At 35.5% G+C, this 17,065-nt stretch overlaps 1 protein-coding gene across 2 annotated transcripts; it reads right to left on the bottom strand.

Moving 5' to 3' along the window:
- Positions 1-3,555: 3,555 nt before the first annotated feature.
- On the bottom strand, positions 3,556-15,967 carry LOC129747239 (phenoloxidase-activating factor 2-like). Of its 2 annotated transcripts, none has more exons than XM_055741338.1 (5): positions 15,864-15,967; positions 4,939-5,126; positions 4,683-4,829; positions 4,281-4,622; positions 3,556-4,222 (listed from the first exon to the last, which is right to left on the bottom strand). In XM_055741338.1, exons 2-5 carry the CDS (start codon positions 5,116-5,118, stop codon positions 3,665-3,667), a joined length of 1,227 nt encoding a protein of 408 aa, XP_055597313.1. In that variant the 5' UTR covers positions 5,119-5,126; positions 15,864-15,967; the 3' UTR covers positions 3,556-3,664. The 2 variants fall into 2 exon arrangements, with proteins under 2 accessions (XP_055597313.1, XP_055597312.1); XM_055741337.1 differs by having other exon boundaries at positions 15,746-15,933.
- Between the last annotated feature and the right edge of the window lie 1,098 nt (positions 15,968-17,065).

The following is a 17,065-nucleotide window of genomic DNA, read 5'->3' as shown; positions in this document are numbered from 1 at the left end:
TCTGAAATCTGAATCTGAAATCTGAATCTGAAATCTGAATCTGAAATCTGAATCTGAAATCTGAATCTGAAATCTGAATCTGAAATCTGAATCTGAAATCTGAATCTGAAATCTGAATCTGAAATCTGAATGTGAAATCTGAATCTGAAATCTGAATCTGAAATCTGAATCTGAAATCTGAATCTGAAATCTGAATCTGAAATCTGAATCTGAAATCTGAATCTGAAACCTGAATCTGAAATCTGAATCTGAAATCTGAATCTGAAATCTGAATCTGAAATCTGAATCTGAAACCTGAATCTGAAATCTGAATCTGAAATCTGAATCTGAAACCTGAATCTGAAATCTGAATCTGAAATCTGAATCTGAAATCTGAAATCTGAATCTGAAATCTGAATCTGAAATCTGAATCTGAAATCTGAATCTGAAATCTGAATCTGAAATCTGAATCTGAAATCTGAATCTGAAATCTGAATCTGAAATCTGAAATCTGAATCTGAAATCTGAATCTGAAATCTGAATCTGAAATCTGAATCTGAAATCTGAATCTGAAATCTGAATCTGAAATCTGAATCTGAAATCTGAATCTGAAATCTGAATCTGAAATCTGAATCTGAAATCTGAATCTGAAATCTGAATCTGAAATCTGAATCTGAAATCTGAATCTGAAATCTGAATCTGAAATCTGAATCTGAAATCTGAATCTGAAATCTGAATCTGAAATCTGAATCTGAAATCTGAATCTGAAATCTGAATCTGAAATCTGAATCTGAAATCTGAATCTGAAATCTGAATCTGAAATCTGAATCTGAAATCTGAATCTGAAATCTGAATCTGAAATCTGAATCTGAAATCTGAATCTGAAATCTGAATCTGAAATCTGAATCTAAAATCTGAATCTGAAATCTGAATCTGAAATCTGAATCTGAAATCTGAATCTGAAATCTGAATCTGAAATCTATATCTGAAATCTGAATCTGAAATCTGAATCTAAAATCTGAATCTGAATCTGATATCTGAATATGAAATTTGAAATCTGAATCTGATATCTGAAATCTGAAATTTGAATCTGAAATCAGAAACCTGAAATCTGAACGATAAAAATGACATAATAGATTGCTCTAATATCGTATACTTGAGAAGCTTTGATTATTTTCATTCATTTGAAAATATTTTTGAAAAGGTTGCTTTTTCCGCTTTTTTTAATACACAGATTTCATGTATCTCAAAACCCGATTCCTTAAGTTTTATCGATATTGACAAATTTATGGTGCCATTTTACGTATCAAGCGTTTTTTTATTTCATCCCAACTAAATTTTCTACCTTTTTTGTTTTAATGCCTATTTTCATTAAAATACTCAGAGTGTAGCATACACATAGGGGCAAAATTTACAACAAGAAATGTTGATATCTTTTAAACAAAACAAATGCAATTTGATTGTTTTGCAACTTTTCAGCCTTCAGTTCACTTTTCTTGTTTCCTTTTTTCAATACACAAAAATTATGTTTAAATAGAGTTCCGGATTATTTTTTTTTCTTCTGTAGGGTTTTATTCTTAGAATAACTAAGTAAATATGGCCTTAATTTTTGGATTCAGAACACATTACAAAAAAAAGGAATACTAACTTTATCTGCGCAAAGAAAAATAGTAAACTTTCTCAAAAAATCAATCGTTCGACTTATGGTAATTTCATTATTAACATAATTTTCTTGAATACTTAATAATGATTCCTTAAGGGGGGAGTAGGGTCTAACGGGTAAAAAAAACACCATTTTCACGATTTTTTTTTAGATCTATCGTTCAAACAAATGTATTCAAATTTTTTGCATTATACAAAGCATTGTTAAAAGAACATTTAGTAATTTTTTCGTAGAAAAATATTGAAAAATGGGCCGATGACGGAGCAGTTTTAGAAAACAGGATTTGCGGTGGACACTGTATCTCAGCACAGAACCATCTGAAGTCAAAAATCAGAGCAAAATATTTTTAATAGATGTTTTTCTGGACCTCAACGATTTTATTTAACTTAAACAATTTTTTAATGAAATTTTTGTGGCTGTTTGAAGTCAAAACTACGATTTTTCACGAAAAAATCCGCCATTTTTTATCTGTAAAATCTAACCAAAGTAAAAAAAAAAAAGAAAATCGTTGGAGTTTGGTATTTTATATGTAGAAAATATGTTCTAAATTTGAAAAGAATCGGATAAGTAGTTTTCAAAAGACGATGTCTACTGACTTTAAAAATGTGCTTTCGAGAAAAACGCGTTTGAAGTTTCTGCTCTCTCTCTCTCTCTCTTGCAGTATAAGATTAGAGGAGATAAAGGCCTATAATTTCTACAGTTTTGCTTCGCTTGACTTGAAAATTTGACACAACATTCTTGAAATGTTTTACAATCAGAAAATAAAAAAAATCAATTTTTTGAAAGTGTTAGACCCTAATATAATGAATTTTAAAATGAAACTTTTTACTAAAAAATTAAACACAACACTTTTAATAACAGAAAGAAAATAAATTTTTGGAATTTTGTCCAGTGATTTCAGATACATACAATGATGATTTTTGGTGTTTATGACTTCTTTGCGGTTCTTAATGTGTTGATTTAATTTAGATACCACTGTTATAGGCTATATAAAGCTCTTTCACGGAAATCTTTAAACTTTGGTACCTTATATGGGTTGCTTATTTTAAAGTAACAAAAATCAATTTATCTATGTTTGGCATGATTTTTCAATAAAATTTATGAAAATAGCACAACAGATAATCATTATATACTTTTTAGGTCTAATCATAAAATAACAAATATTGTTTTTGTCGAGAATTCATGTTTTTGCCGGAATCTTAAATGCTTTGTCATGTCGATAGAAAACCTGAAATTCGCCACCCAGATTTTTTTTATTCAACTTTCCATATTACCACCAATATTCGTGAACGAAAATATATCATTTGTTATGTTTTTTTTTTCAATATCTGAGTGCTAACAGAACTTGCTTTTCTGAATTTATTTTATTACATCAATTAAATTAAATTATCTTTTGAGCATATTCTCATACAACTTTATTTTTGACTGAACGAAAAAAAAAAATCTCGCCAACGGAATTAGGGATGCCTGTGATGATCTGTAGCCTTCTGATTTATTGTTTGCTCTCCCGATCTTCTTTCATGGATTTGAATTTCAAAGTGGTAGTTATAATTTAGAAAAAAAAATCTAATCTGAGCCAAAAAAAAACTCCAATATTAAGTTTTGTCAATAAATAATACTTTATCTATGCCTTTACAAAAACACAATTAATTCTTTAGATTCTAGAAAAAGTTAACAATCTGAATGGTTATGGCGCAAATGAAACTGCAAAAAGTGAAGTGCAGATTTCATTACTTACTGACATATCTTTTTTTTTTTTAATTTGCATGGACCCGTATTTTATGATGATAAAAAACGTGAAATAAATTCAATTTGAGAAAAGCATAGTGCACCACACAAACATGTCTCGAGGGCCAAATGCAAAGAAATGTTTCTTTTTCTTTTCTTCTAATTAAATAATAGTCTAAACGATATTTAAAATTCAAATATTTTATTCGTTTTGTCAGAGTTCTGCTGTAGATAAATGAATAATTTTATTTCAAAAATGGCAAAATGAAATCTAGTTTTTTTTATCTAGAAAAGTTATGCCACTACATAAGATTTGGTATCCAGTTGATGGTTTTGCATCTGCTGGTCAATCCAGTTGCGGAAATATGCAACATCAGCGTACACTCCGGGTATTTGGTTCTCACCACAGCCGATGCCCCAGGACACAATTCCTATTTGATGGTAGTGCTCGTAGGTTCCTTGAATTGGACACACGAGAGGGGAACCGCCATCGCCCTTGCACGTGTCCTTTCCTTTTTCACCTCCCGCACAGATAAAGCTCTTGTGAAGACTGAACTTAGGCCCCAAGCGAGTGCTTCGCAGAGCAGCTTGACAAACGGGCGACGAAACGACAGGCAGATCGATCTTCTTCAAAATGACCTGATAGGTTCCAGCTTTGCCAAAAACATCCTTGCCCCAACCGGAAGCCAAACATCGGGTGGTGTCAAACTTCGCCCCTTGAGGTGGTAGACAAACCGTTTGGACCACCTCATTGATGCTGAATGGTGTATCCAGGAAGAGCAGAGCAATATCGTTGTACAAACCACCCTTATAGAATTCGGGATGGACGACGATTTCGACGACAGCACGATCCTGAAGAGGAGAATTTCTTTTAGTTGATAGTCTTGCATTTCACTGTCAAATAACCTACCTGGTGAGGGAAGATCTCATTTTGAGTTTGGGTGTCCCATTCGCCGGCTCGCACCTTCAGCTGATCTGGAGATTTATTCTGGACACAATGGGCACTTGTCAGGATCACGCGAGGGTGAATCAAAGATCCTCCACACAGATAGACCGTTACTAGTGTGTCCAATGCTTCCTCTAGTTTGAGAACCGCTGTCATCCAAGGGAACTCTCCATACTCGGATTCACCTTCCTTGGAGCCAGTGATACGGAACCCAACTCCGTCCTTGTGTCGCTCACCGCAGCTGGGTTGATACACTGGAGGAACCACCGGAGGAGTCGTTGATGGAATCGTGGGAGGATTTTCAATCTAAAAAGCAACAAACTATAAAAAGTTTTGCCAACAACACAAATATCTTTGAAGCCTTACAATGTCCTCATTGTAACAGCACTGCAGCAAATAATCTACGCATGGGTTGTCATCATCGAATCGAATATCAATCAGGCCTTCCCCAGAGGTGCTTGCATTGGTACACAGGTATTTTTGAATACAGCGTTGTCCGGGGGCACAAGTCGACTACAAGTGGAAATTATACATCAATATTTACCAAGGCACTCCCACCCAATCACTTAGCACAGTTTGAAAAACAATTAACACCACACCAAACGACCAAATTAGTTGTTACCTCGGCTCCGACAGGTGGTGCTGGGGGACGTGGAGCTTCCGTGGGACCCACATCCAGGGGAGATTTTGTAAACAGACTGTTGATGAGATCATCCAAATCTCCGTCCGCGGCCCGAACACTGGTCGTCGCTAAGAGCAGCAACGCAACGCCTGATAACGCCACCACCATCGTTCGCTTCATTCCGACAGCTGAAATACAAATGTTCGCATTGACCGCGGTCGTTATTTTGTACAGGATCGGACCAGCTAGTATCGCTAAGAGTTTTGCATCGAGTGATAGGTCTTTTCTTGTGAACTCGATTGATGAACATGGCCAACGACAGACAAACAGACATAATCATGACGTCTTAGTTTGCTCGTTTAGTAAACAATAACTGTCGGAACCGGTTAGTAGAGCCAGTGGAAATCCCCGCCTGGAAGGATTTGCTACCGGTTTTTTTTTTTTTCCTATTTTGATTTCGTATTGCTGATAATGCGTAACAAATTGCTCACTTTTTTTCTGGAGAGATTGACTGTTTCATAAACTAATTTACTTTCTAAAATTAAAAAAAAAATTGGTTCAACTTGTTCAACCAATCACTAGATTTCAAATTTAATTTCATGGATTCAAACTGTTTCGCTATTCCGATAATTTTTTTCAAGTTATGTCATCCATAAGATATAACCGAATTAGTCAGAGGAAAAGCGGTTATTTCTTATCATGATATTTTTACCACTCATTGGCACTCAATGATCTTGATGTGTTGGTTGTGGGTGAATTATGAATAATTTTTTGGAAATGATTTGTCCTTGAAAAAAGTACAAATAATGAACAATCTTATTGATATTGTCCCAAAGCAGTATAATTGGTAAAATCCCATTAACAACATCCACTTCCTAGAATAGAAAAGTTGCTCGTTAATCGGACGTTATTGGGACATGTTAATATATTAAGAGAGATAATTGCAAAATATTGAAAGATGTCTCACAAGAAGTTAAGTAAACTAAATATGAGTGAGTCTTGAGAGCTACAAAAATGTGATGAAAAATGTTTGAAAACAACAAAGCTGCCCCTGCTGATCCCCAAAACAATAAATCCTACAGATTTTATGTTCACAAAAAAGTTGTTCCTCTGCTTAAAATCTTTGACTAGGTGCATTATTCGATCTACACATAGGGAAGAGGTGGGCTAAATGCGCATACTAAGGATTATACTCATTTTCTCATATATTTCAATAGATAGGAGTCTGAAATCTATAGCCACATGAACGGACATTTGACATATATACGTTAGAGCAATTATTTCGTTAAATTCTCTTACAGTTTTTGACTATATAATTTTATAATAAAAGTAGCTAAGAAAGGCGATTTCTAAAACCGAGCGGGCAAAATGTGGATATTTATGTTTTTAGCTATATTTCAGTTCTACTTGCAATATTTTCGTAAAATTTGATTGAAAATGGTAGAAACTGTTGTTCAGCATACGTTAAAAATGAAATTTTGGTGAAATTTTAGATATCACTACTTTATTTGCATAAAACATAGTTAGGGGTGCCATATGGCCATATTTCATGATAATGTCAGGGCCTCTGTAGCCTGGCGTTTCACTTAAAGTTGGCGGAGTTGCTTTCGTCGCATCTCAAGTCGAAGGCTGACAACAGAAATCTGCTCTGGGTTTGTGATGAATGTCACAAATGACTTCTAAAAAAACTGCTTTTCGCCGATCTTTGGACAGCGACGAAACTCTTATTGGGGACATGTGGAAGGGCCAGGCTTCGTTAGTTGCTGATATGAAGTGCTGACTTGAAGCTGGATAAAATTATTAACATTCGCCCAAACATCAACCCTTCTCCTCGCGTCCCTGCTGCCTGGCCTAGGCTAGCCACTCCCTCGAACAAGAGGCGCCGGATTGAAAACCCAACTGAAGCCCCTTGTGACGAAAAACTACCGTAACAACTATTGCGACGGTTGCTCCTCGCGAAAGAAAGTTTTGGATCTATCTGGCTCGATTGCAAAATAGTGTCATGGGATGTCTCCAATGCGAATCAGCTGAAGTTCATGCCCTGGTTCGAAAGGATGTTGATGTTTCTACGCTCAGATCAATTTCTTTCAAAGTTGGGTTGGATCCTAAGTTGAAAGACACTGCGCTTTCTCCAAAGACTTGGCCTGCTGGAATATTATTCCGAGAGATTGAGGATTTTGGTTAAAAAAAACCCTTTGACTCCTGCTGTCACTTTCCCACCAGTTGCGTCATCCACGGAGACTTCCGGCTGTTCTACACCTCGTGTGGCGCCAGTTCAGTGAACGCCTCTACTTATGGTTTACCGAGAATGGACCAGGAGTCTTCTATAGCCTCGACTTCATGCAACCGCATAAGACTCTCGAGTTTCTCGTCGTCCGAACCTTACAACATCTTTCGTGTTGACTTTAACGAACATCCCAAATTCCTCGCTTCTTCACAAGCTTCTTCACCAGGACGCAACAAGTCAGGTTTTACGGAGACCTCAGAGCCCTTCGACTCAGTCGCGCTGATTCCAGCCAGCGACATCAGTCGTCCCGGCCCTGAATTCGATTGCGGCGATGAGGTTCTCCAACCTACACTGAAAGGCAAGTATTCAACTTTCGTCGACGTTCCTCTTCGTGATGGATTTTTCCGTTCCAGTGAACGACGATCCGGTATGTCTGTTGGGTCACGAGATCAACTAAATATCTTTTACCAAAATGTCGTCGGTATCAACTCCTGCGTCAACGAGTATCTGCTAGCCAACTCATGCTCCAGCCACGATATTGTGGCCTTCACCGAAACCTGGCTGAACGACAGAACCCTTACTAGTCATGGGGGAGTTCTGATTGCCATCCGATCCGGGTTTTCAGCCACTCAATCGACGACGAACCATGGAACGATCAGGAATTATCAATCTGGCTGCTCGAAAGCTCTTCGTCGGGGTTTTATACCTACCTCCTGATCATGCCAAAAGCGCGAGCTTCGCAGAGTCGTTTCCCGCGGCCTTTCCCGGTTGTGTTCCCTTACTGTTCCCGAGGACGACATCCTTATTATTGGCGACTTCAACTTGCCCGGAGTTAGGAGTGTTTCTCCCAGTGCGGTTTTTTATTTGCTGATCCAGCGAGATTTTCATTTACTACGCCCTCCAGTTTGATCCTCGACTCACTCTGCATAGCAACTCTCCGACAAATTAACAGCGTCGAGAATGAGAATGGTCGCTTGCTCGATTTCTGTGCTGTTAACGACGGATCCCAATTGGCTACGATTGAACTAGCTCCTGCGTCTCTGTTTAAGCTTTTTCCTCACCACCCGGCACTGCTGCTTTCGCTTGAAATCTCTGAAGTTGTGACTCCTATCCAGAAGCCGGCATCTTTTTTTCTCGATTTCAAGAACGCCGATTTTTTCGCTATTTCACAAACGCTGGACGCCATCAACTGGAATTCTGAACTAGAATATTTCGATCCAAACACCACTGCTAAAAAGTTCTCCCGTATCATCAACTACATACATACATCATCGATCGTCACGTAACAAAACGCTCAGCAGCCACTGACCTACATGCTCCCTGGGTCACGAAAGAGTTGCGAAAAATGAAAGCACTCAAGAATAAAGCCCTCCGCTACTACATGAGGCACAAGTCTCTCCACGCCAAAAACCAATACCGCAAACTTAAGGCAGCTTATAAAAAAGTATGCACGCGTTGTTACCAGGGCTACCTTATCCGGATTCAGCGTGGTTTTAAAACTAGACCCAAATCGTTTTGGCAGTACATTAAGGACCAACGGAAAGAATCGGGCATACCGTCCTACATGTTTTTGGAAGACAAGTCGGCAACTTCGGACCTTGATAGTTGTTACCTCTTCGCTGACAAATTCCGTAGTACTTTTGATTCTGGTTCAATATCCACGGAACAGTTGACTATTGCGGCTAGTAACGTCCCACGTCAGAGCACTTCCTTCCATCACATCGTAATCGGTGACGATACCATCTTGAAGGCGACTGCTAAGCTGAAATCCAGTGTTTCTGCAGGTCCGGATGGCATTCCAGCGACTTTCCTAAAACGATATATATGTATATCACATATGCTGACTCCTATTAAACGAATCTTCCAAGCATCGCTCCAATCCACGTTCCCTTCCATTTGGAAAGAGGCTTACATGTATCCGGTTAAAAAAAAAGTGTCAGGAAGAACGTTTTCAATTATCGCGGTGTTTCTGCCCTATGCGCGATCGCCAAACTGTTTGAGCTGGTTGTATTAGATCCATTTTTCTCGTATTGCTAGTTTATTTCTCCAACGAACAAAATGGATTCATGTCTAAGCGCTCTACGACAACAAACTTTTTGACATTCACATCTTCCGTGCAAGACAGCTTTGCCAGAGGATCTCAAACCGACGTAATCTACACCGACCTGACCGCAGCTTTCGACAAGGTAAACCAAAAAATAGCCATGCCAAACTTGATCGTATCGGCATATGCGGCTCTTTACTGGAATGGTCCCATAGCTACCTGGTAGGACGGAAACTTATTGTACGACCAGGTGAATCATTTTCCAATCAATTCCCTGTCTCTTCTGGAGTACATCAGGGGAGCCACCTAGGACCCATAATATTACTGATCTACTTCAACGACGTGCTGCTGCTTCTCGATGAACCAAAACTGGCGTATACCGACGACTTGAAATTGGTTCAACCCATCAACAGCCCCGAAGATGTCAACGTCTTGCAGAGCCAGTTTAATATCTTCGCCGCCTGGTGTGATGTCAATTGCCTTACCTTGAATCGCAACAAATGTATGGTAATTTCGTTTTCACGCAAGCGGCTCCCGCAATCGGCTGATTATTTTCTTGGACATCAGGCAGTTGCACGAGTTGAGCATGTGAAAGACCTTGGTATGGTCTTGGACAAACGGCTGGATTTCGAGATCCACACAAACTACATCGTCGATAAAGCTTCCAGTTGCCTGGGTCTTTTATTCCGCATGACAAAAGACTTTAAGAATATTTACTGTCTCAAGAGTCTTTACTGCAGCTTGTTTCGATTGTCCCTCGAATATACCTCGGCTGTATGGTGCCCCTACTACCAAAATGGCTCGGAGCGTATCGAGACCATCCAGAGGCGTTTTTCCCCGTTCTGACTTCCCAGCTACGAATGTCGCTGCCGCCTTATTGATATCGACACGTTGCAGGCCCGCCGGACCGCAACACGGGCCTCTATTGTCGTCGATCTGCTTTCATCGAGAACCGACTACCCCGCACTGCTAGAAGCACTTCAACTCATTGTACGATCTCGAGGCTTTAGGAGTCGTGATCTTCAGCTCTTTGCTCCTCTTCGACAGGATAACTACGGAGCTAATACAGCACTGATTGGTGCAATAAGGACGTTTAACCGCTTCTCCAATCATTTTGATTTTGAAGTCTCGAGGAAAGTATTCCGAAGAATAATTTTTAGTGCTTTAAGTATAGTATAGGGTAAATTCCGTAGAAGTTTGTATTTAATTTTTAACCTATCATTTGGATCAATATGTGATCTGTTGATGGAAATAAACAAACAATATTTTGTTCATATCATATTTTATCAGATCAGTATTAAGCCCTTCTATTTTCATTGTAAGATTGTAATTAAAATTGATGTTTCAATGATACAAACTAAAAAAATTATAAGTCAAATCTATTTTTTCTAGTTAGAGGCATTTATCCTGCCTGATCTGGGTATTTAAAACTTGTCTCTTATTCTAACATTTTATAATTTGTAAGTTTGCTGAAAGCTTTAATTTGTTGAATTTCTGATTTCCAGATGAATCTGAAAGAATAGCCATCAATATTTCTGAATACAAATTAGGTACGCACAAGTATTGAAGTTCAATCAATTTTAACAAAACCTTTCAAAATCTTGCTTGAATTTAAAAAAAAATGACTTTGTATATCAATAAAATTTGTTCATGATATGTGTCAAAAGCGGATTACTTTCAAACTGCATTGATTATATATGTTGATCTATCAGCCATTTCGCCAATAGGCTGTATGCACATAAGACTGCTGAAAGCTTTGTATAAAAATTTCAAATTTTTAAATTTTGTCAACTCCCATAACTTTTTTTTGGTTGGTTTTGATGCTATAAATAGCAATAAAAATATTTTAAGCGATCCATCCAGCCTTGAATTAGCGCAACGAGTTTAAATTTTGTATGGAAATTTGTATGGGAAAACAAATCACAAACCTAACGTGTAATCCATAAAAGATATTCAAAGTTAAACACAAAAATTTGTTTCAAAATATTTTTTTTTGATTTTAGCGTTTTTGACTGCTTATTTGAAAGCTGAGTAACCGTAGGATGAGAATAAAAAATCACAAAAAACTGCTTTGCATAGCCAGGAAATTTATAGATTTATATAACCTTCGCAAAAAATCAAATTATCAAAAATTCTAGCAAGGTAAGTCTGCCATTTTAATATACTTTTCAATGGATTCAGATTTTTTTTATTTTGAAATGGTTATAACTTTTTTCATGAAATGCTTAGCTGCTTGTCATGTTAGCAAAAATTGAAGCTTTAAAATAGCCAAAACCAAAAATCAAAGACCAACTTAATTTCAAACTCATTTGAGTTTTCCGGATGATTGAATGTGCGAAAATTTCTTCTTCCGTACAAATTTCCATACAAAATTGAAACACGTTGCGCTAATTCAGGAATCAACCAAATCATCTCAAATTTTACACTGATGCTTGGTAACCCAAAAAGCATCGAAAAAACATATGGGAGCAAAAAGTTTTTTTTTGCAGCGGTCTAATGTGCATATTATTTATTATGGGCATTTAGGAACACTTCCAAGCATAAGTATAAGGGTGCCGCATACATTTAGGGGTAAAAATACTAGAGAAAATTTTACTAGCTGAAATTATAAAAAAATATTTTTGGATGGATGAAATTTTGAAATATAAAAACGCGTGATGCAAAACAATCATATTTTAGCAGATAGAAACGAGATTTGAAATTTTTATGCAAATTAGCCCAGATTGATAACTGAATTATAAAAATATTTATTTAAAAATTTATTACGTTTCGGCTTCTCAGTCGGCACATTGACTAAATGACGTGCTGTTTTTAATAATATTTCAACTGACTGAGAAGCCGAAACGTCCTAAATTAGACTACATTCACCAGTCGCAGATCCATCAATTTATTTAAAAAAAATTATGTGATTGTTTCGAAAAATATTTTTAAACCTGGATAATAAAAGCAGTATTAAGTTTGTAGGTGATATGATTGAGCCAATCCGCTAAACTGGGTAAAGTGTTTTACGAAATCGAAAAATATAAAATTTCTACATCTTTTGCTAGAACCAAAAACTTTGAAAAACTATCTCATGATGTGAGAAACTATGTCATCATCATTTTGTTAACATTATATGATGATTTCATAACATTATATTGAAAAAAATTTAATGAGTATTGCGGTATATAAATGTTGCATCTAACCCTGCTGTTGCATGACGGTGGTATATTTATGAAATATTTTCTAGAAACCCAAATCAAGGCAAATGATACACCCGAAGACCGCATCACAATTATCCATTTTTCATTTAAGTCTAATCGATTTGTCTTGATTTTTATATGTTCATGAATTAGAGTCAGATATTAAAATTTAAAAATTACATATAAATTGATAATTTTTTGAAATTTTTAATAAAAATTTAGAAAATCTGTGAATTTTGTGAAATTAAAAAAAAACTGTAATTTGCGACACAGATTCTATGACAAAATTTTGTTCTAAATTCTGTGATAATACAGATTTTTCTGTAATTTCAGCAACTTTGATGTTAGGGGGGGCGGGGGGGGGTAGGGTCTAACGGGTAACAAAAAACACCATTTTCACGATTTTTTTCTAAAGCTATCGTTCAAACAAATGTATTCAAATTTTTTGCATTATACAAAGCATTGTTAAAAGAACATTTAGTAATTTTTTCGTATAAAAATATTGAAAAACGAACCGGTGACGGAGCACTTTCGAGGATGCCTTTTAGAAAACAGGATTTGCGGTGGACACTGTATCTCAGCACAGAATCATCTGAAGTCAAAAAATCAGAGCAAAATATTTTTAATAGATGTTTTTCTGGACCCCAACGTTTTTATTTAACTTAAAAAAATTTTTATGAAATTTTTGTGACTGTTTGAAGTTAAAATTACGATTTTTCACGAAAAAATCCGCCATTTTTTATCTGTAAAATCTCCCCAAAGTAAAAAATTAAAAAAAAGGAAAAACGTTGGGGTCTGGTATTCTATATGTAGAAAATTTGTTCCAAATTTGAAAAGAATCGGATAAGTAGTTTTCAAATGACGATGTCCACGGACTTTAAAAATGTGCTTTCGAGAAAAACGCATTTGAAGTTTCTGCTCTTGCTTTCTTGCAGTATTAGATAGGAGGAGATAAAGGCCTATAATTTCTACAGTTTTGCTTCAATTGGCTTGAAAATTTGACACAACATTCTTGAAATGTTTTACAATAAGAAAATTAAATAAAAAAATAGATTTTTTGAAAGTGTTAGACCCTACAAAGAGCAACTCGCCGTCTTTGACATTTTCTGACAGCTTGTAACTTCAAGTTTCTATGCTCCAAAAACTAGAACGATACTTGAACCCGTTGATGAACTAGAAGCATTTTCGAGAGAGATAAAAAATTGCGATTTTTCTGAAGTTAGGGGAGACTTGATCCCCTATTGAAGGAGACTTGATCTTTTATTCAGGAAGCCCTAATCCTTGTATAAAAATCAAACAAAACCCCAAGATAGAATGTTAATTGACCATGTTGGTCATGTTTGTTCTCATTTCACAATTTATAGCAGACATAAGAAGAAAATTCTATAAATTTGTCTCAACGCCAATACCATTGCATACTTAAAGGCGCTTTTTTATAATTAAGAGAAAATTAATTATTTTTGCTCTTTTCTTCAGACAATTGTTTGATAAATATTAGTTTTTGGTTAAATATTAGTAATTTCGTAATCAGCAATCATAACGATCAATTTAGAAGAAGAATATGCCGTTTGGAAGGGGGATCAATTGTACCCATAATCAACATTTTAGAAAACTTTTTCTGAAAAAAGTTGAGAGTTTTCCATTGCTTTGAAAATATGGCATTATGAAGTTCATTTTACGCTCGAACGATTGATATATTGGAACAAATATTTTTTTCATAATTTTCCCATGTAAGGAACATTATAAAGTGATGAAAAAAGATCTTTAAGTTACATTTTGTGAAAATTTTCAAACAAAGTTCAATTACTCAAACAATTATTTTGTTAAAATTTTTTAAACTACAGGCATTGTTATTTTGCTCATTTTGGCACATTTTTCTAGAACATTTGATCTTTGTAAGACATTCCAGTTTCGAGATATAGCTAAGGAATCAAGTATCCCCAGGGATCAAGTATCCTCATTCTCCCCTAAAATTTATGATATGCTGTCCGAATTATTGGAATTTAGGTACAAGTACTTTTTTTTCCAAAGTTTCGTAATCCGAGCAAAACTTGAAAACTGTTTTACTTCGATTGTTTTAATTTCATTTTCGGATTAAGATTATGGATCGATCAACAAAGTTCATGATTTTTTTTTTAAATTTTGAAAACTAGTATTATCAACGGATTTTTTTCCAATTAAATCTGAATAACAGACAAATAACTATTTATGTCGCTCAACCTACACAAATTTAGGTTCTGTGAACAAGCTGCAGCATAAAATTTCAACATTTTGATGATACTATACTCGTTCGTTCATCGAGAAGCCGCAAAAAAAATGAATTGAATTGAGTTTCCTGTATGGGCTATGATCTCGAATCTTCATTGACGAACTGACAGCAAATACACACTTCGCTTGATTTTGGCACATGTGCCAAAGTCGAACGGTGTTTTGAAATAACGTTTCCTAGCGCTTTCTGTTTTTTTCCAGGACCAATTTAGACAAACAACATGTATTTTTTTCATATTTTTATGTTGATGAAATATATTAATAACAACAAAAATAATAAAAAATGCATAAAATATTCAATATAACAAAAATGAATAAAAATTTGATAAAATTCAAAATCAAATACAAAAACAGACTCGAAATGACACAAAATAGAAACGACGCTAAAGACAATATTCTCGAGCACACAAAATTCTTGTGCGTGTCAATAAACGGTAATCGCTAATTATATGCTGTTCTCCATCAATTTATTAATCCGTTAGTTCACAAAAAATTAATGACAAAATACTAAACGATTGATTAATGGGTCTAAAAAACATTTGATGAAATAAATTTTAGCTCCAATTCAGATTCAGATATAGAGTGCAGATTCAGAATCCAAATTTAGAGCCAAGATCAAAGTTCAAATTCCAAGTTAAAAATCAGAATTTAGATTTAGGAAAACGATGGGATGCTTTAAATTTCCAGTTAAGAATCATGATTTACAGTTTCTACAGGGTTCACTTTTATAATCAGAAATGAACTGTTACTCCCAGAGTTGTACTCATATTTTATTCGTACATAATTCAATCACAATGAAAGTTTTCAATATAAAACGGATTTTCTATACTTTAACTAAATTCTCATAGCTATTTTGTATTTCTAATAACGATAAAAAATCATGTCGAAATGCACCCATTAGCCAACATTTTATGAGTGCAAAGTTTACCGTAATCATTTTTTTTTCTTATGAAAATTGGGTTCTTCATTGGCATACAAGTTTACCTTCGGCCATATTTGGCACACTAAATTATTGTCATCTTTACGATAAGCATATTTTTATTATTCTCCAGAGGTAGTATCAAAATCACACGCAGAAAAACCTACCAGTCGTTGATCTTGTCCGGAACAACCAAACCGGTCAAACTTGTCGCCAGAATAGTTTGTAATCTTCTTCTCTCTCGTTGTTGCAGATGAAATAAAACACAAGAACACTCAAACTCACCAGCCAGAATTCACAGGCGCACAATCGGCAGAAGCGATCGTCACCAACTATCGATCAGATCGGCCATCCAACGGTTTCATTTGGGTTGACGTCGCCGTCGTCGTTGTCGAATCTGGCTGGTGGAGCCAATCGCATCTAGATGGTTATTGACTGTATTAGTATTAGTAGAGATAATCTCATTGGGGTCATCCACTTTAACTCTGGATGATAGAGAGCATGCTAAAGTCTAACCGCAAACTGGAAGTATTGTTATTGTCATTGGTTGTCAACGAAAAATTACAAATTTGTTCAATCACATTTACCGGAAAACATTTTCCCAGGATGACAAATGCCCAAAATCAAATCCCATAATGATCAATCCCCAGAATGCACCATTTGCCATAATTTATTTTATTCAGAATGAAACATTTTCATAAATTGTATTATAAATTGTATTTTTTTTTAGTTTTATATAAGTTGATATTTAATTTTTTGGAATGGTTTTTCCAAAAACATATCATTTAAGGTTGGTATAAAACTTGTCATAATTGGAATGGGTGCCTTTAAAAATCATTATTTATTACATTCAGATTGAATATCTTCAATGTGATATTTAGAAGTAAGATTCCGATCAAATGTGAGTCCCAAGTATTTTAGACCATTCTAATGAAACACTTTTGAAAGTTATGGAAGAATTTTCATCAGGTCTTAAAAATTCAGCTCTTGGCTTATGGGGAAATAAAATAAATTGAGTTCTAGCTGCATTAGGAGAAATTTTCCATAATTTCAAGTAATTCAAAAAGGAATTTAAATTTTGTTGCAATCTACTGCGTACCACCCGTAAATTTCGACCTTTGGCTGAAAGCAAAGTGTCGTCAGCAAATAATCTTCTACCCTTTCCCTCTGGTACATCAGGAAGATCAGAAGTTTAAATATTGTATAAAATTGGCCCAATTATACTACCCCGAGGGACACCAGCTCTAATGGGTGTCCTTACATAGTATGAATTTTGAAAGCTTACTTGTAGTAAGGTTCGGCTAGTCAAGTAACTTTGAATAAATTTGGTGAGATATACAGGAAAATCAAATCGAGCTAATTTAGCTACTAAACCTTTGTGCCAAACACTATCAAAAGCTTTTTCAATATCAAGAAGAGCAACACCAGTTGAAAAACCTTCAGATTTGTTAGCGTTAATCATATTAGTTACACTCAAAAGTTGATGT

The sequence above is a fragment of the Uranotaenia lowii genome, chromosome 2, assembly GCF_029784155.1.
Source record: "Uranotaenia lowii strain MFRU-FL chromosome 2, ASM2978415v1, whole genome shotgun sequence".
Classification (NCBI taxonomy): domain Eukaryota; kingdom Metazoa; phylum Arthropoda; class Insecta; order Diptera; family Culicidae; genus Uranotaenia; species Uranotaenia lowii.
Note: the sequence above shows the minus strand (reverse complement) of the source record. Positions and strands in the feature narration are given on the sequence as shown.